The following is a 17128-nucleotide window of genomic DNA, read 5'->3' as shown; positions in this document are numbered from 1 at the left end:
TCAGGAATAAAGAGGCATCTCCAGAGCATGAGCTTCATGGGAGGGTCAGTGACCTGCCAGACAGTGCGGCCGAGGCCACGGTAACACCACGGGTTCTGTTCACCGCGGTGTCTCCGGCCAGAGGTCCTGGGAGCAGCCGGCGAGAGTCCCCATTGGGACCCAGGCCTGCAGCGAGCGGCTGGGCCCGGGGGCGGCTGGGCCCGGGGGCGGCTGGGCCCTGGGAGCCTGGGCGCCTGCACACTGGCTTCTCAGGGCCTCTCCTCGGGGGGACCAGCCGTCCGCTTTGGGGCCACCATAGGGCATCCAGTTTGGCCTCATCCTAATTCGGTCCCATCAGGACGGCGGAGGAGGGACACAGATATGCATGCAGTTTGGGGTCACCATTCACCCCACTCCACGGTGAAGGACACGGGCGGCCCCTGCTCGGAAGGGGCACGCCCCGCGGGCCGGCGGGCTCTGGGGCACAAGGAGGGGCGCCCACAGAAGCCCGTCTCCTCCCAGAGCTCTCCGAGCTGGTCAAGGAGGAGAAAATCCCGAAGTTGCCCCAGCCGCCGGCGGGCGAGGGCCTGAGGGCAGCGGCCCGTGTGCCCCTGTGCCCGCGAGAAGGCCGAGGGAATAAACAGCATCGAGTGGCCGACCGGGCGTGGCCTGTGTGTGGCGCCTCGCGCAGGGGGGGGCCGGGTCTCGGGTCGGGGGCAGGTGTGAGCGGCCTTCTCTCTCGTCTGCCTCCTTGTCCCCACCTCCCTGCAGCTGCCACCGAGCCCCCCCGCCCTTGGGCTCTGCCCGGGCTCCTGCCGGCCGGCCCCTGGGCCACCAGGGTCCACAGAGCGGTGTGAGCACCCCTCGGGCCCCTGCAGCCCCAGGGTGGTCGAGGGGACCCCGGCGTGCACCCTGGCCATGCTCTCTGGGTTGGACACGACTAGGGTCAGTTCCCTGCACCTCCTCCTGCTCTCCCTTCGCCCCAAATTCTAAGGAAGAGCCCCGCCCGCCTGCCCCGGCCTCGGCCCCACCCTGCTCGCCACCTGTCAGCCGCCTCCTGGTGGCCTCAGCAGCCTGGAGGCCGCCACCCCTCCCGCCCCTCCTGTGCTGGGCCCTTCGCCATTTTCTCTCCCGGACCCGTCCCTGGCCGCGCCGGCCAGGACAGCAGCCCCGAGACCCCAAGGGACAGCGGCCTGGGCGCCATGAAGACAATACGCCCTCACTGACTTCAGCGAGAGACAGACACCACGTCCCCGGGGACCGGCCCGCCGCCTGGATGTGCCTGACGGACGGCCGTGACCCACACGTTCACCGTCCACACTCAGCACTGGCCACACGGCGGGCCTGAGGGCGGCTCCTGCCGGGCCTCACGGAGAGCCGAGTCCCCAGCGCCCTCCGCGGGCGGCGCAGCCCCCACAGCGGGTCCCCCACTCGTGAGCAGGGAGCTCTGGCCGGGCAGAGGGGGTCAGCAGAGGGGAGCGGGAGCCCCCGAGAGCCTGCCCCCTGCCCCCGCCCCCTCCCCGGGCTCCCCCCAAGGAGGCTGGGAAGGTGGACCTGAGCCGGGGTGGCAGGGCAGGCAGGGAGCCTGGGGCCCGCAGACCGCAGCCCCAGGACCAGGAGAGACAGGCAGGGACACGAGAGTTAAGTAACAGCCCTTTACTGTCACAGCGGCCAGGTCGCTCGCCGCAGGGCCGTGGGCAGAGGGGGGTCCGCCTGCTGCTGCGGCGCCGCCCCCCGGCCGCGGGCGGTGGCTCGGGGTCGGGGTCACTTGGCGCTGGGCAGAGGCCGCCTGCGCTGCTCCAGCAGCTCCTCCAGGTGGTCGGCCCGCTTCACCGCGGCCTGCAACACGCACCGCGGTCAGGCCGGCAGGTCCCCCACCCCGCCCCCGCCCCCCATATCGTTCCAGCCCTCCCCCGCCCCCGCCCCCGCCCCGTTCCAGCCCTCCCCGCCCCCGCCCCGCCCCCACCCCGTTCCAGCCCTCCCCCTGCCCCGCCCCCGCCCCGTTCCAGCCCTCCCCCGCCCCCCCACAGACCCACCTGGTGCTGCTTCCACAGGCTGTTCACCGCCTCCTCCTTCTTGGCCAGGGCCGCCTTCACCCTATGGGCACAGGCGGGTTCTGGGGTCTGCGGCCAAGTCCAGACGGGGGGCTGGGGGGCCTCCACCCCAACAATAGGAGGGCAGCTCCTGCCCCCCCCCCCCGGCGGACTGCGGGCAAGGGGCTGCCATAGGAGTGGGGACAGGAGCCAGGACCGGAGAACCAGCCCGCGGTCAGAGCCCACAGCAGGGCCCTGGCTGTGCCCGCCGCCGCTCAGGGCCGTGGTGGGCAGACGGGCAGACGATCCTGGCGCTGGGCCGGGCTGTGGGTCTCCTCACTCCTGAGCCTCCCCCTCTGCATGGCGCCCGCCTCCCCGGGCCGGGAGCTCCCCCGGAGACACGGGGCTGCCGGGCCCGGCCCCCACGGACGCCCGGCTTCCCCTTGTCTGGAGCGGCCACCCCCCCGCGCCTCCGCCCTCAGGCCCACCCACCGGACGTGCACGTCCTCCAGCTCCGCCTGCTTCTCCCGCCGCAGCTGCTCCAGCTCCAGCCGCTGCCGCGCCCGCAGCTCGGCCAGCTCGGCCCTGACCCGCCGGTTCTCCTCCTCCGAGGCGGCCAGCCGGTCGGCGAACTCCTGGCGGAGCACCTGGGCCAGGCCGCTCCGCTCGCCCACCAGCTGCTCGTTCACCTGGTGGGGGGAAGGGAGGGCCGTGAGCCGGCGCCGTGGACGGGAGCCGTGGGCGGGAGCCGTGGGCGGGAGCCCGAGGTGGACGGGAGCCGTGGACGGGAGCCCGAGGTGGACGGGAGCCGTGGACGGGAGCCCGAGGTGGACGGGAGCCCGAGGTGGACGGGAGCCCTCGGTGGACGGGAGCCCGAAGTGGACGGGAGCCGTGGACGGGAGCCCGAGGTGGACGGGAGCCCGAGGTGGACGGGAGCCCGAGGTGGACGGGAGCCCGAGGTGGACGGGAGCCGTGGACGGGAGCCCTCGGTGGACGGGAGCCCTCGGAGGCGGGGAGGGCCTGGCACGCCCCCCTCCCCCGCTCACCGCCTTCACTTCGGCCAGCGCCTTGTCCTTCTGGCGCACCAGGCCCTGCAGGCGCGCGCCCTCACCCTCGGCCTCCGCCAGCCGCCCCCGCAGCTGGGCGCACTGGTCCTGCAGCCGCCGCTGCACCTGCTCCAGCTCCACCAGCTCCGCCTCGTGCTGGTCTCGCAGGCGCTTGACGCTGCAGAGGAAGCGCGGGCCGGTCAGCCACCCACACCCTGCACGGCCGGCCCGGCGCCCTCCGCCCGGCCGCTCACCGGCCCCGGTCAGCCTCCACGCCCTCCGCCCGGCCGCTCACCGGCCCCGGTCAGCCTCCCACACCCTCCGCCCGGCCGCTCACAGGGCCCGGTCAGCCTCCACGCCCTCCGCCCGGCCGCTCACAGGGCCCGGTCAGCCTCCACGCCCTCCGCCCGGCCGCTCACAGGGCCCGGTCAGCCTCCACGCCCTCCGCCCGGCCGCTCACCGGCCCCGGTCAGCCTCCACGCCCTCCGCCCGGCCGGCACACGCCCTGCACGGCGCTCTCCGCTCGGCCGCTCACCGGCCCCGGTCAGCCTCCACGCCCTCCGCCTGGCTGCTCACCGGCCCCGGTCAGCCTCCACGCCCTCCGCCCGGCCGCTCACCGGCCCCGGTCAGCCTCCACGCCCTGCACTGCGCCTTCCACCTCACCGGCTCTCGGCGGCGTGCTCGCTCTCCTCCCGGGCCTGCGTCATGTCGGCCTCCAGCCGGCGGATGACCAGCTCGATGTCCTTGTCGCGGCCTCTCCGGATCTCCTCCTTCAGCTCCCGCTCCCGGCTCAGCAGCCACGCCTCCTGGGGGACAGGGCCCCGAGGGGACGGCCAGGGTGGCGGAGGCGGCCCAGGGCCGGATTCGTGGGGGTGGAGGGGCCTCACTCCGCCCCAGGCCCATCCGTCCTCAGGGAGAGGCCGGGCACTGGGACCCAGTGGGGACCGAGGGGCACAGGGGGCGCCCGCAGGGGGCCGGCCACAGGACAGGGCCTCGCCTGGGCTGAGGGTGGCCGGGCGCCTGACCGGGGTGAGGGCACCGGGGGGCGGCCTCTCGGACGAGGGCGGGCACTGGACAACTGGACACTCGGCAGGTTTAACACGGGGCCCTTTGAGCCTGCCAGCTCCCAGGCTCGGCTGCTCGGCCACCGGGGGGTCAGCGGGGTCACCGGGGGGTCAGCGGGGTCACCGGGGGGTCACCGGGGTCAGCGGGGCCACCGGGGGGTCAGCGGGGTCACCGGGGGGTCACCGGGGCCACCGGGGGGTCAGCGGGGTCACCGGGGGGTCAGCGGGGTCACCGGGGGGTCAGCGGGGTCACCGGGGGGTCAGCGGGGTCACCGGGGCCACCGGGGCCACCGGGGCGGTAGGTGGCTGAGGCCGTTACCGGAGGGAGAGGACGCTCCCTCGGGGCCCGACCGGCCGCAGCCCCGGCGCTCCGGACACGGGGCAGGGCTGGGGCAGGCTGAGCATCACTCGGTGAACGCCGGGCGAAGACCAGGACGGGCCTGGGGGGGCCCAGAGGCAGACCCCACGCCGGGCGGGAGGGAACGGCCGCCGCCCACCTCCTTCTTGGCGCAGTTGGCCTCCCACAGCCGCCGCTCCACCTCCAGCTGCTCCTTCAGGGCCTGCAGCTCCATCTGCAGGCGGGCGGGCGGGCGACCGGCGGCCATGAGAGCAGCCCGGCCGCCGCCCCGTGCCCCCGGGCCCTGCAGGGTCTCCCTCGCCCCCAGTGGTGGGGGCTCCAGGCGGGGCTGGCGTGGACGGGGACAGACCTGGTGCCGCTGCTCCAGCTCCTCCCGCGCCTGGTCCAGCTCGGCCCGCAGGGCCCGGGCCCTGGCCGCGCTGCCCTCCTCCAGCTGCTGCCGCAGGTCCTCCAGCTCCGCCCGCTGCCTGCAGGCGCGGGGGTCAGTGTGCAGGTGGGGGGGTCAGTGTGCAGGTGGGGGGGGTCAGTGTGCGGGCGGGGGGGTCAGTGTGCGGGCGGGGGGGGTCAGTGTGCGGGCGGGGGGGTCAGTGTGCGGGCGGGGGGGTCAGTGTGCGGGCGGGGGGGGGGCGCGGGGGCTCGGGCGGACGGCACCGGCACCTGGCGGCCTGCTGGCCCAGCCGCTCCTTCTCCTCGGCCACCTCGCCGTAGAGCCGCCGGCGCAGCTGCTGCAGCTCCCGCTGCTCCTGCTCCAGCTGCTGCTCGAAGCTGCGGAAGAGGAGGAGCTGCTGGGCCGGCGGCAGGGAGCCCGCTCAGCACCCACCCCGCCCCGGCCTCCAGCAGCCGCCTCCCGGCACGTGTGCGGGCCGCAGCCCAGCTCCGGGCCCCGTGTTCACTGGTCCTGAGCCCCGAGGCTGCAGGCACACCCGGGGGGGGCGCCCACCGCTGCTGGGTGCGGGCGCGCTCCTGCTGGGCCAGCGCCTCCTTCTCCTGCTCCAGCTGCTCCCGCAGCGCCTCCACCTGGCGGCCGTAGCGCTGGGCCGCCCGCTCGTCCGCCTGCAGCAGCTCGGCCGCGTGCAGGCCGCGCAGCCTCTTCACCTCCTGCTTGTGCCGGGCGATCAGCTTCTGGATCTCGGGCTCCAGGCCTGGGGGGGCGGAGCCGGCGCTGCAGGGACCGGCCTTGGCCCTGCTCCGCGCCCCCCACCTCCCCCTCCTCACCCGAGACGCCGGCTCCCGGAGGAGGGTGCACTGGGACCCGCCCTCTAAGGGGAGGAGCCACGGGACAGGCGGCAGGAGACCTGACCCACCTGAGCGCCACGGCGCCCCCGTGGGCCGCGCCTGCGCCCAGCGCGACCCGCCCGTCCCCGCACCTCTGACCGTGATCTCCTTGATCTTGCGGGTCTTCTCGCTCATCCACTTCTCCCTGCGCGCCTTCTCCGTCGCGCTCATCAGCTCTTTGAGCTGCTTGATCTCCTACGGAGAAGACGGGCGTGGCACGAGCTGCGGGGCGGGCACAGCGGCTCGCGCACGGGGGCTCCGGCGCGGGCGCTCTGCGGGCACAGCGGGCACAGCGGCTCGCGCCCCGGGGCTTTGGCGCGGGCTCTCGGCGGGCACCGCGCTCCTCCGGTCCCCACACCAGCGCCGTGGCGGCTGAGGCGGGCAGAGGCCGGGCGTGGTCTGCCGGCCGCTCACCAGCACGTGCTGCTCCCGCATCTGGGCCTCCCGCTCCTGGCGCCTCTGCTCGCCCTGCTGCAGCTCGGCCACCACGGCCGCGCACTTGTCCGCCAGCATCTTCTTGTCCTCGATCAGCTGCAGCGGGCGGGAGGGCGCCGGTGAGCCCGCCCAGTGCCCCGACTCCTGCCCGGCGCGCCCCCCCCGGCGCCCTCCCCCTGCCCGGGCCCTCCCCCTGCCCGGGCCCTCCCCCTGCCCGGGCCCTCCCCCTGCCTGGGGCCGGCACTCCAGCTGAGCCCTGTGGTCAAGGGGCTGTCACGCCCTCCACGGCCCAGGCACCAGGGCCCCCAGAGCAGAGTGGAGTGTCCATGAAGACTGCTGGAGCCACCGGATGCTCCGGGCTCCTTCCTCTCCTCAGCCTGCCTCTGCCCACAGGCCTGGCGGAGGCGGAGGCACAGGCTGAGCATGGGAGCCGCAGCCCCCCCGCTCCCCTCCGGAGCCTCCAGCTGCCACCGGGCGCCAGGACTCACGGCCCAGAAAGCACAGGAGCGGCTCAGAGGCCGGTGGGCACTCAGGTGGGTCATGTCTCCTCAGACACCTCCCCCCGTGGTCCTGAGCGGCCCAGCCGGTGTGCCCTGCCCACCGGCCATGCAGACCAGAGGGCAGGGCTGTGGCCTTGGACTAGCCCCATGGTCGGCAAATTGCGGCTCTTTGGCCCCTTGAGTGTGACTCTTCCACAAAATACCACGGACTGGGGGAATCTATTTTGAAGAAGTGGCATTAGCCGAAACTGGTTTGGCTCAGTGGATAGAGCATCGGTCTGCAGACTGAAGGGTCCCAGGTTCGATTCTGGTCAAGGGCATGTACATTGGTTGCGGGCACATCCCCAGTACGGGGTGTGCAGGAGGCAGCTGGTTGATGTTTCTCTCATCATCGATGTTTCTAGCTCTCTATCCCTCTCCCTTCCTCTCTGTAAAAAACAATAAAATATATATTAAAAAAAAAGAAGAAGAAGAAGAAAAGGCATTAGAAGGAGTTTGTTTAAAAAATGTGGCTCTCCAAAGAAATGTCAATCGTTGTGCTGTTGGTATTGGCTCTGGTGACCAATGAGTTTGCCGACCCCTGGACTAGCCCACTGAGCGGCGGACACCTCCCCACGGGGGAGGCCCTGCCCACTTCCAGAGGAGGTGCCTAGAAGCTCCCTGAGGCCCTGGCCTGCCCCTGCCCCTGCCCCAGGGCCCCGGCCGCCTGTGCACTCGGCTCACCTGGTCGATGAAGGACAGGTGCCGCTGGATGGTGGCCTCGTAGTGCTCCCTCTGCTGCCGCAGCTGCCGGCCCAGCTCCTTCTCCGTCTCCTTGACCCGCCGGAGGGTGAGGTCCCGCTGCTGTGCCTGGGGTGTGGGGCGGGGCCCAGAGATAAGGACACTCAGACCCCATCCCGAGGGCCACCTGGGGCAGAGGCGGCGGCAGCCCCAGCAGGACTGGCCAGTCGGATGGTGGGGACAGTAACAGGCAGGGGGGCATGAGGATGGAGGGGCGTGAGGATGGGGGGTCGTTAGGACGGGAGGGGGGGCGTGAGGGCGGGGGGGTGTGGGGGCAGGGGGTGAGGATGGGGGGGGCGGGGGGGGTGAGGACGGTGGGGGCGTGGCAGGTGGCGGGGTGCTTACCAGCGCCCGCTGTAGCAGACCCATCGCCTGCTTCTTCTCCTCCACCTCCAGCTTCAGCCGCATCACAGAGGCGCTCGCCTCGGACCCAGACTCCAGGCGCCGTGGCCCCTCCTCCAGCGAGAGGCCCTGAGGACGCACCGTGTCAGGAGGTCCGTCCAGGGAAGAGAGCTGCGCCTGTCCTGCCTGGGGCCCGCACCCTGGGGCCCGCACACTGGCACCCGCACCCTGGGCCCGCACCCCGGGGCCCGCACACTGGCACCCGCACCCTGGGCCCGCACCCCGGGGCCCGCACACTGGCACCCGCACCCTGGGCCCGCACCCCGGGGCCCGCACGCTGGCACCCGCACCCCGGGGCCCGCACGCTGGCACCCGCACCCTGGCACCTGCACACCTGGGCGCCCGCACCCTGGGCCCGCACCCCGGGGCCCGCTCACCTGGAGGTCCGCCGGCCGCTCCCGCCCCGACGGCTCCATCTCGTCCAGGAAGCACCGGATGCTCTGCAGCGTGGCCTCGGACAGCAGCGTGCCGTCCTCCGGGGGCCCGGCCGGTGCGCTCAGCCGGCCCAGCCTCTCCAGGTTGCCGGCCGTCAGCGAGCCCAAGTCGTCCTCCTGCGGGGGGGGGGGCCCTAGGCTGGCCTTCCAGGAGCTCTGGCCGGGGCAGGCGCGGGGAGGGGAGGGCGCCGGCCGGCTCAGGCCTCCCGGTCCCCCCCTGCCCCCCCCCCCGGGTCTCCCCCTCCCGCCATCCTCATGAGGGACCGGGAGAGTCGGGGCCCGGGGGGGGGCAGGGAGGGACTGGAGAGCGGGGACAGGGGAGGGGGGACGGGGGGGGGCAGGGAGGGACCGGAGAGCGGGGACGGGGGGGGGGACAGGGGGGGGCAGGGAGGGACCGGAGAGCGGGGACCGGAGAGCGGGGACCGGAGAGCGGGGACAGGGAGGGACCGGAGAGCGGGGACAGGGGAGGGGGCAGGGAGGGACCGGAGAGCGGGGACGGGGGGGGGGGGACAGGGAGGGACCGGAGAGCGGGGACAGGGGAGGGGGACAGGGAGGGACCGGGAGAGTCGGGGCCCGGGGGGGGGGGGCAGGGAGGGACCGGAGAGCGGGGACGGGGGAGGGGACAGGGGGGGGCAGGGAGGGACCGGAGAGCGGGGACGGGGGGGGGGACAGGGGGGGGCAGGGAGGGACCGGAGAGCGGGGACCGGAGAGCGGGGACAGGGAGGGGGGGCAGGGAGGGACCGGAGAGCGGGGACAGGGGAGGGGGGACGGGGGGGGGCAGGGAGGGACCGGAGAGCGGGGACAGGGGAGGGGGACAGGGAGGGACCGGGAGAGTCGGGGCCCGGGGGGGGGGCAGGGAGGGACCGGAGAGCGGGGACGGGGGGGGGGACAGGGAGGGACCGGAGAGCGGGGACAGGGGAGGGGGACAGGGAGGGACCGGGAGAGTCGGGGCCCGGGGGGGGGGCAGGGAGGGACCGGAGAGCGGGGACGGGGGGGGGACAGGGAGGGACCGGAGAGCGGGGACAGGGAGGGACCTGGAGAAAGAGCAGGGCCCGGGGAGGGGGCCAGGGCGGCCGTACCTCGTCGCTCCAGGCGTATCTGTCCTTGTGGGAGGCCCTGGGCCGGGGCAGCGGCTCAGGCGCCTCCTCCAGCAGCCGCAGCGTGTCCAGCAGCTCGTCCAGGGTCGCCCGGCACTGGGCCCGGCCCCCAGGGCCGCCCGGCCCCGGTGCCTCCCCAGCTGCATCCTGGGCGCCGGCGTCCTGAGGCAGACGGTGGGCGGAGAAGCTAGCGCGGCCCTGAGAGGCCGGCAGCTCCCGAGCCCGGAGGTGAGCCGGGCCCCCACTCAGCCAGGAGGACGGGCCTGCCGACCCCCCTCCGGAGACGGCGGCCGAGTGGGCTGTGGGCCGGCCACCCGACCTCAGCTCCCAGCCTCGGGGGCCCACCCAGGGCATCGTGCCCACCCCTAGGACCCCAGGCCACCGGGACCCACCCTGCGGTGGGGCAGGCATTCCTGGCTGAGCAACCATGGCCGCGGGGGGCAGGGGCAGGGCAGGGGCCGGGCAGGGACATGGGCGGGCCGGGGGCGGGAAGGGCTGTGACCACACCTGCGGCTTGTCCTCCCGGGCCTCTGGGCAGGTGTCCGGGACAGGCTGGCAGGGGTCCTCGGGGCCCGGGGCCCGGAAGCTGGCCCCTGCAAGGCAGATCGAGGTGTCAGCACCCCGGGGAGCCCTGGGGAGAAGCCAGGCGGGAGGCCTCGCAGGGCAGAGGGGACACGGGGGACACGGGCCTGGCCTCTGCTCCGTGGGTCCCATGAGTCCGGCTTGAGTAGGTGGGGGGGTGGGGGGGAGGGCCTGGTGCCGCACAGCCAGGCCCTCCTCCACCTTGGGGGGGGACCGGAGCCCCGGGGACAGGGGAGGGGCAGGGCTGCGGGCTCCCGCTCACCCGTGTTGTTGGCCTTGGGGGCCTGCTGAGCGCCGTCTCCCGGCCGCAGGGGCGGCTCCTGGGCCGCCCGGAGCTTCCCCGCCTCCTGGGCCGCGGGGCGGGGCTTCTGGGCTCGCCTCTGCTGCAGCTCCTACGGGCGGGCGGGCGGGCGGGCGGGCGGCGGCCGTGAGCACCTCGCCCAGCATAGCAGTGCCCTCGAGCAGCTGCCCGAGGTGTGTGTGTGTGTGTGTGTCCATCCGTGTGTCCCCCCACCCCCCCGCCGTGCCCTCAGGCCTTCGCCCACCTGGATGGCCGCCCGCCGGGCCTGGCGCGCCTTCTCCTCGCGGGCCTTCCTCCGGGCCGCCTCCCTCTGCCGCCTCTGCTGGCCCAGCGGGTCACCCTCCGCCTGCCGCCTCTGCTGGCCCTGGAGAGGTGTCCCGGCCAGTGAGCTCCCCCGGCACCCCACCCCCGCAGCCCCACGCAGAACCCCACAGCCCCCCACAACCCCCCGCAGCCCCACCAGAACCCCACAGCCCCCCACAGAACCGCACAGCCCCCCACAACCCCCTTAAGCCCCCCGCAGCCCCCTGCAGAACCCCACAGCCCCCCACAGAACCCCGCAGCCCCCCACAGAAGCCCACAGCCCCCCACAGAACCCCGCAGCCCCCTGCAGAACCCCACAGCCCCCCACAGAACCGCACAGCCCCCCACAGAACCCCGCAGCCCCCCACAGAAGCCCACAGCCCCCCACAGAACCCCACAGCCCCCGCAGAACCCCACAGCCCCCGCAGGGCTTCCGCAGCCACAGGTGACAAGCCTCCCCTCTTGGCGGCTCTTTCGGGCGAGGGGACGGCTGTGTCACGGAGCTGGGGCCCCAAAACCAGAAACCCATCTGGACCTCTCAGCCGGGATGGACCGGCCGGCATTCCCGACACCCGGCCCTGCCGACCGAGGGAGCCGACCCAGGGCCCCGACAGGTGTGGCCGTGGCCAGTCTAGTGCCAGTCCTGCGCCCCAGGCTCCCGCCGCCCCAGGCTCCCGCCGCCCCGCACAGCTCACCCACACCAACCTCAGGCTTCGATGCCGGCAGGCGCCCCGGGCTGGCGGCGTGGGCTCGGCGCCGCCGGGCCTGGCTCCGGTACCAGCGCTGGATGGTGACGGCGGCCTGGTTCACCTGGCGGATGAACCTGGCGGAGAGGAGAGGGGGCTCCGGACCCGGGCGGGGCTGGGCAGCAGCCTGCGGGCCCCCGAGGCCGTGGGCGAGGCCCTGCCCGCAGACCCCCCACAATCCCGGTCCCGAGGGAGGAACCGCTCAGGGGAGCTGACCGAACAGGAGGCCTTGGCCTCGCTCGCCCGGGGTCATCTGCTGGGACGTGCTCCCAGGGCCCCCCGCCCCCGCCCCCGCCCCGCCCAGCCAGGCCATAGCCCTGGCTGCCCCGGGTGCTCCTGGGAGTTTACTTCTACGTCTCATTCCCTCTGGACGTGAACTGCCCTCCCGGCGTTGACCTGAGCGCCATGAGCCCGTGCCTCTGAGCACGTGACTCTGGGTTTCATTAAAGCCGCGGAGCGGGCGGCGTGTGTGTGTGTGTGTGTGTGTGTGTGTGTGTGTGTGTGTGTTAGGGCTAGAATGTCTCCGCCCCCGGACCCCGCTGCCTCCATCTGCCTTCCCGGACGCTGTGGGGGACGCAACAGGACCGTGTGTCTCCACGTCGGCGCCGGCCCGGTTACCTCTCGGCCTCCTCCTCCGTCACCGCCCGCCGCCTGGGCAGGCCCCCTGCGCCCGCGCTGTTCCCGGGCGTCCTGCAGCCGCCGCCCGCGCCCTCCCGGGTGGCCGCCTTGACCAGGTTGCTGACGGGGGCAGAGGAGGGGAGGCTCGCGGCTGACCCAGCCCCTCACCGCCCGGCCCGACCCGGGGACCCTCTGCCGCCCGGCCCGGCCCGGCCCTGCAAGGAGGCGCCGCCACCGGGGCGCCCTGGGCCTGCTCCCACGGCCACCTGCCTCCCGAGAGCCCGCCCGGCACCGGGCCACTGAGAGGCAAAGGGCCTCCAGGTCACCGGTCCCGGGCAGAAGCCGCGGCAGGACCCTCGGCGTCCCTGATGGCACTTGGGGGGCTTCCTCAGAGGGACCCCACCCGTGTTCGCCCACCAGGCCCGGCCTGGCCCTTCCAGCACTCCGGGGTGACACAGCAGCCGGGGCCCCCGCAGCCCGGGACGCCCACGCGTGTTCGCCACAGGCTCCCGCACTCCCACGCGTGTCCTCCCACGTGTGTCTGCCACAGACACCCACGCGTGTCCCCCCACGCTCCCGCACTCCCACGAGTGTCCTCCCACGCGTGTCCCCCACGCCCCGGGCGGCGGCCGGGCCTCACTTGAGCGAGGGCGCCGTGCGGTTGGAGCTCTTGGCGGCGGGCTCGGCGGGCGCGTGGTTGTTGTGCACCATGGTGGTGACGCAGTTGCCCACAGCCGCCTTGTTGCTCCTGCGGGAGACGGAGGGGGGTCAGGTCCCCGAGTCCCTCTGGCCGCGTGGCCCCCCTCCTTCAGGACAGAAGCCCCAGCCGTGCCGTCTGCGCTCGGGGCAGAGCCGGTGTGTGAGGATGCCCGTGCAGCCCCTGGGGGCCGGGGAGAGAGCCAGTCACTCACTCACTCATCCACTCATTCATTCACTCACTCACTCATCCACTCATTCATTCACCCACTCACTCATCCACTCATTCATTCACCCACTCACTCATCCACTCATTCATTCATTCACTCATCCACTCACTCACTCATTCATTCACTCACTCACTCATTTATTCACTCACTCCTTCACTCGTCCACACTCTCTCTCTCCCGCCTTCACTCACCCACGTGTTCACTCACTCCTTCGTGCACTCTAGAGCGCTCCTGTCTGGCCACAAACAGGACAAAGCACCTGCCCCCTGTGGCGGGCCACGTGGGCACCTGCCAGGCGCACCTGTTGTTGGCAGTGAAGCTGGGAGCCAGGGGAACGGTGCCCTCTCTCCTCCGTGGGCCCGCCGGCGCGTCCAGGGCACAGGGACTCCGGGCGGCGGGCGGCGAGGGGAGGGCCCGGGGCTGGTCGTCCTGGGGTGAACCAGACGCTTCAGCCGAGCAGGGACGCCCCCCGCGCTGAGCCCGCCCCCCCGCCACGGCCACCGCACAGCCCGGCCGGAGGGAGTCCGCTCAGACGGAGCGTGCGGTCAGGGCGGCCACCCCTCCTCCCCGACAGGACAGGCGCGGACGGCGGAGCGTGTCCGGGCCCAGCGCCGGCTCTCACCAGGACGTTCCACGTGGCCGCCTTCTCGCTGGAGCCGCCGGGGCTGCTCTCGAAGAGCGTCAGGCCGTCGGGGGGCTCCGCCGGCCTGGCCGGGACAGCGGCGGACGGTCGGCACAGGGGGACGGGCCACGGCCCCGGAAAAGCCGCCGGAGCAGGGGTGGGCAGGCAGGGGCGTCGGCCCTGAGCCCACCCCCCACGCGCAGGGACAACGGGTCCGGACACGACCTGCCCGCCCCCAGGACCGGCCCCACTGTCCGGCCGGGGCCCACCCTGGCGAGGCCGGGAGAAGGGCTGACAGAGGCTGACGGGAGCAAGCGGGGTCAGAGGTTGCCTGAGGGGTCAGGGGTTACCTGGGGGGGCCGGCCCACGCCTGCCGGGCTTGTGGCTGGTGGACCTGCGTGGTGCTGCTGGACCGGCGAAGGTTGTTGATAGGCCCCGTGGCCTCCTGCAGAGAGGACACAGCGAGCTCGTGGCCCGGCCCCGCTCACACCGCGCTGGGCCGGCGAGGGGCGAGGGGGGGCAGAGCAGCCGGCCGCCATCAGCCTCCCTCTGGAAAGAAGGGGAGCCCCCCACCGCAGAGGCGCCTGGAGCTCACAGCCCGCCACCTGCCCGCCAGCTCCCCGGGCCTCCAGGAGCCTGTCCCGCCCGCTGCCCGTGGATTTAAACAAACCCCAGGACTGACGGAGGACGAGAACTTGGCGGGAGCTTGGCCCCGGCAGGCCCAGGGGCTGCCCTCACCCTCGCCAAGCTCCCGCCTCGTCCTTCCTGCACTCCAGGCGGCCGCGGGGCTGGGGGCGGAGCCCACCGGGGTCAGATGCCCCCGAAGGCCAGTCCCGTGGGGTGCGAGCCGGGCACCCCGACGCCCAGCCTAGCGCTCACCATCGCCTTCCTCTTCGGCTCGCCGCCGGTGGCCACGGAGACGGAGCGGGCGATAGGCTTGGCGGCAGAGGCGCTGCTGGGGCGTCGGGACGTGGGTGGAGGGAGCCCCGTCAGACTGAGGTCCAAGCCTTCCAGGCTGCCTCCGGGGGCCCCGGGGGGGCTGCTGGAGGTCTGGGAGCCTCTCATGGTGGACGGGAGGGCCTGGGCAGGTGAGAAGTGCTATGAGCCCTCACAGAACTGCCTGGATGCACCCCGCCTCTGGCCAGGCCAGGAGCCTGGGGCACTGGCCTGCTGCCCCCAAGCTCCCTGGGAAGGCGGCGGTCCCCTCCTCCCTCGCCCCCAAACCAGGCCCAGAGCAGGACGGCGAGCGATGAATAGCACAGACACGGCCTCGGGGGACAGGGCCACCTCTGGGCTTAAAACCCGCTGGGCCCGGCAGGCCCAACTCTGTGGATGAGTGTCAGCCTAGGAACCAGGAGGTCACGGTTCGATTCCCGGTCGGGGCACAGGCCCGGGTTTTGGGCTCCATCCCCAGGTTGGGGGCGTGCAGGAGGCAGCCGGTACGTGATCCTCTCTCATCACATGCTTCTATCCCTTGCTCCCTCTCCCTTCCTCCCTTCCTCCCTGACATCAATAATAATAAATTTTAGCTGAAACCGGTTTGGCTCAGGGGACAGAGCATCTGCCTGCGGACTCAAGGGTCCCGGGTTCGATTCCGGTCAAGGGCATGTGCCTCAGTTGCGGGCACATGCCCAGTGGCAGGGGTGGGGTGGGGGGGCAGCTGGTCGATGGTTCTCTCTCATCGATGTTTCTAACTCTCTATCCCTCTCTCTTCCTCTCTGTGAAAAATCAACAAAATATATTTAAATAAGTAAAATAAAAATAAATTTAAAAAATAAGCCTCGATGGCCCCCAGGCACAGAGAACAGCCTGACCCCTTCAGGGCTGACGCCGCCCATGGCCTGCTCACGCCCCTCTGCTCAGCCACAGCCGCCCTGCGCCGGAGGACAGGACCTGGGGACCGGCCTGGGCCCCTCCCTCTCCTGCTCTAGCTGGCTGCACCGGCCACGGCCACGGCCACGGCCACCCGGCCCGGCTCCTGGCCACGCGGGGCCTGTGCATCCTCTGAGCCTCCGAAGGCAGCAGCCGCGGGAGGACAGGCCTCGGTAAAGAGCCCCGGCGGGCGCACGCCCACGGCCCGCGGCCCGCGCTGCAGCCCGGCCCCGCCATCGCCAGGCCCGCCGCCAGGCCGGCTCCCGCTTGTGCGGGGGAGGCAGCCCCCCGGGACCGCCCCCGCCCCCTCCCCGGCGGGCGGCTCTGGGCCGGGCCGCCGCCGCCGCAGCCCCGCGGGCCCGGCCGGCCTCCCGCCCCGAGGCGGCGCCCCGCGGGAGCGGGTCTGGGGTCCGGGCCGCGGAGGGGCCGGTCTGGGCTCGCGGGCGGGGCCGGAGGCCGGGCTGCCCCCGCTGCAGGCCCCTCACCTCACGCTCCTCACCTGCGCGAGCCGCCCGGGCGCGGGGCCCGAGGCGGGGTGCGCGGGCCGCGGGCTGGGACGCGGGCCCGGGCTTCGGCCGCCCGCCTCGCGCCCCGCCCCGGCGCCGGCACCGCGGCCGCGGCGACAATGAGCGGCCGGGCGGGGACGGCCGAGGCAGCTAGCAACCAGCAAACAGCCGCACCTCCGCCCGGGCCTTCCGAGCCCCGCCTTCCCTGCCCGCGCCGCGCCCGGATTGGCCCCTCGGCTGGCCGCTCCGGCCGCCGTGCGAGCTCATTGGGCCGCGCGGCTGTCTTTCAAGCCTGGGAGGAGCCGCAGAGACCCGCTCCACCGTAGCAGCGGGCTGCCGATTGGACGCGGCCGGCGTGAGGGCGGGGCCTCGGACGGGGTGGGCGTGGCCTGGGTAGGAATGAGGGGCCGGGGAGGGCGACGGGGAGCCAGGGGTCCCCCAGCCTGTGGGCACCCACGCCGCCCCCGGCACCCACAAAACCCTGGAAATTTTTGTATTTCCGGTTTTGCTGAGTTTCCTCTCATGAATGGACGTGGGATTCTGGCTCTTGCTCTTTTTGCATATTTCTCATTAGTGTGCGAATACGGCGAATTACAGATTTTCAGGTGTGAAAGCAGCCTTCCACACCCACGATAAATCCCACTTAACGTGATGTGTTGTCCACTCATACTCCTTTTATATATTGCTAGGTTCTTTTTGATATTTAAAAAAAAATTTTTTTTTTGCTTTTTGCTAGTATTTTGTTAAGGACTTCTTTCATCTATGTTATAGATCAAGTGTACATGGACCAATCCCCAACACAGACTTATAGTCTGGACCACAAAACACACATTAGCAAAAATCTGAAATTTTTTACAATAAAATGTAAGTCATACAAAATGCTAAATGATTGCATCAATTAATAGGAGGCACACATATCTTTAAATAACCCACTGGACAAAAAAGGAGGTCTCGGGAGCTAGCGACCATCCCGAACGGAATAAAAATAAATCAGCTCCTGGGATGCAGGCAAAGCAGAAGAGGAGGGGAGTTACAGCATTAAAATGCTTTATATTAGAGCATCATGAAGTTCTCAACAAACCATCCACGCTTCCACCTTGAAGAACTAGAAAAATACAAACACCACTGGAGGTAGTAACAGCAGAAAGCAATGAAGTAGAAACACAAAAGCTACGGAAAAATAAAAGCAGAAGTTAGTTCTTTGAAAAGTTCAATCTTAATAAACTTCTAATCAGACTAAGAAAAAGAG

General features: G+C 72.0%; 1 protein-coding gene across 1 annotated transcript; it reads right to left on the bottom strand.

Moving 5' to 3' along the window:
• Positions 1 to 1627: 1627 nt before the first annotated feature.
• CEP131 (centrosomal protein 131) lies at positions 1628 to 16003 on the bottom strand. Its single transcript, XM_084861921.1, has 26 exons — positions 15873 to 16003; positions 14381 to 14581; positions 13852 to 13946; positions 13502 to 13586; positions 13181 to 13308; positions 12594 to 12701; positions 11954 to 12073; positions 11295 to 11412; positions 10531 to 10650; positions 10248 to 10377; positions 9911 to 9996; positions 9386 to 9565; positions 8250 to 8423; positions 7816 to 7941; positions 7414 to 7539; positions 6170 to 6286; positions 5848 to 5950; positions 5421 to 5622; positions 5138 to 5245; positions 4830 to 4947; positions 4620 to 4694; positions 3722 to 3864; positions 3059 to 3236; positions 2505 to 2701; positions 2016 to 2076; positions 1628 to 1818 (listed from the first exon to the last, which is right to left on the bottom strand). Exons 2-26 carry the CDS (start codon positions 14564 to 14566, stop codon positions 1744 to 1746), a joined length of 3159 nt encoding a protein of 1052 aa, XP_084718047.1. The 5' UTR covers positions 14567 to 14581; positions 15873 to 16003; the 3' UTR covers positions 1628 to 1743.
• Positions 16004 to 17128: the final 1125 nt, after the last annotated feature.

This window comes from Pipistrellus hanaki, assembly GCF_964339955.1.
Source record: "Pipistrellus hanaki genome assembly, chromosome: 16".
NCBI lineage: Eukaryota > Metazoa > Chordata > Mammalia > Chiroptera > Vespertilionidae > Pipistrellus > Pipistrellus hanaki.
This window is presented reverse-complemented; position numbering and strand designations above follow the sequence as displayed.

Bases quoted from the DNA above. Each gene is read 5' to 3' on its own strand.
- CEP131 (XM_084861921.1), bottom strand. From the start codon at position 14,566: ATGAGAGGCTCCCAGACCTCCAGCAGCCCCCCCGGGGCCCCCGGAGGC. The intron at 9,997-10,247 runs GTGAGCGGGAGC...TCTGCCTTGCAG, and splicing joins CCCCAAGGCCAACAACACGG to GGGCCAGCTTCCGGGCCCCG. The intron at 7,942-8,249 runs GTGAGCGGGCCC...GTGCGTCCTCAG, and splicing joins AGCGGCCGGCGGACCTCCAG to GGCCTCTCGCTGGAGGAGGG.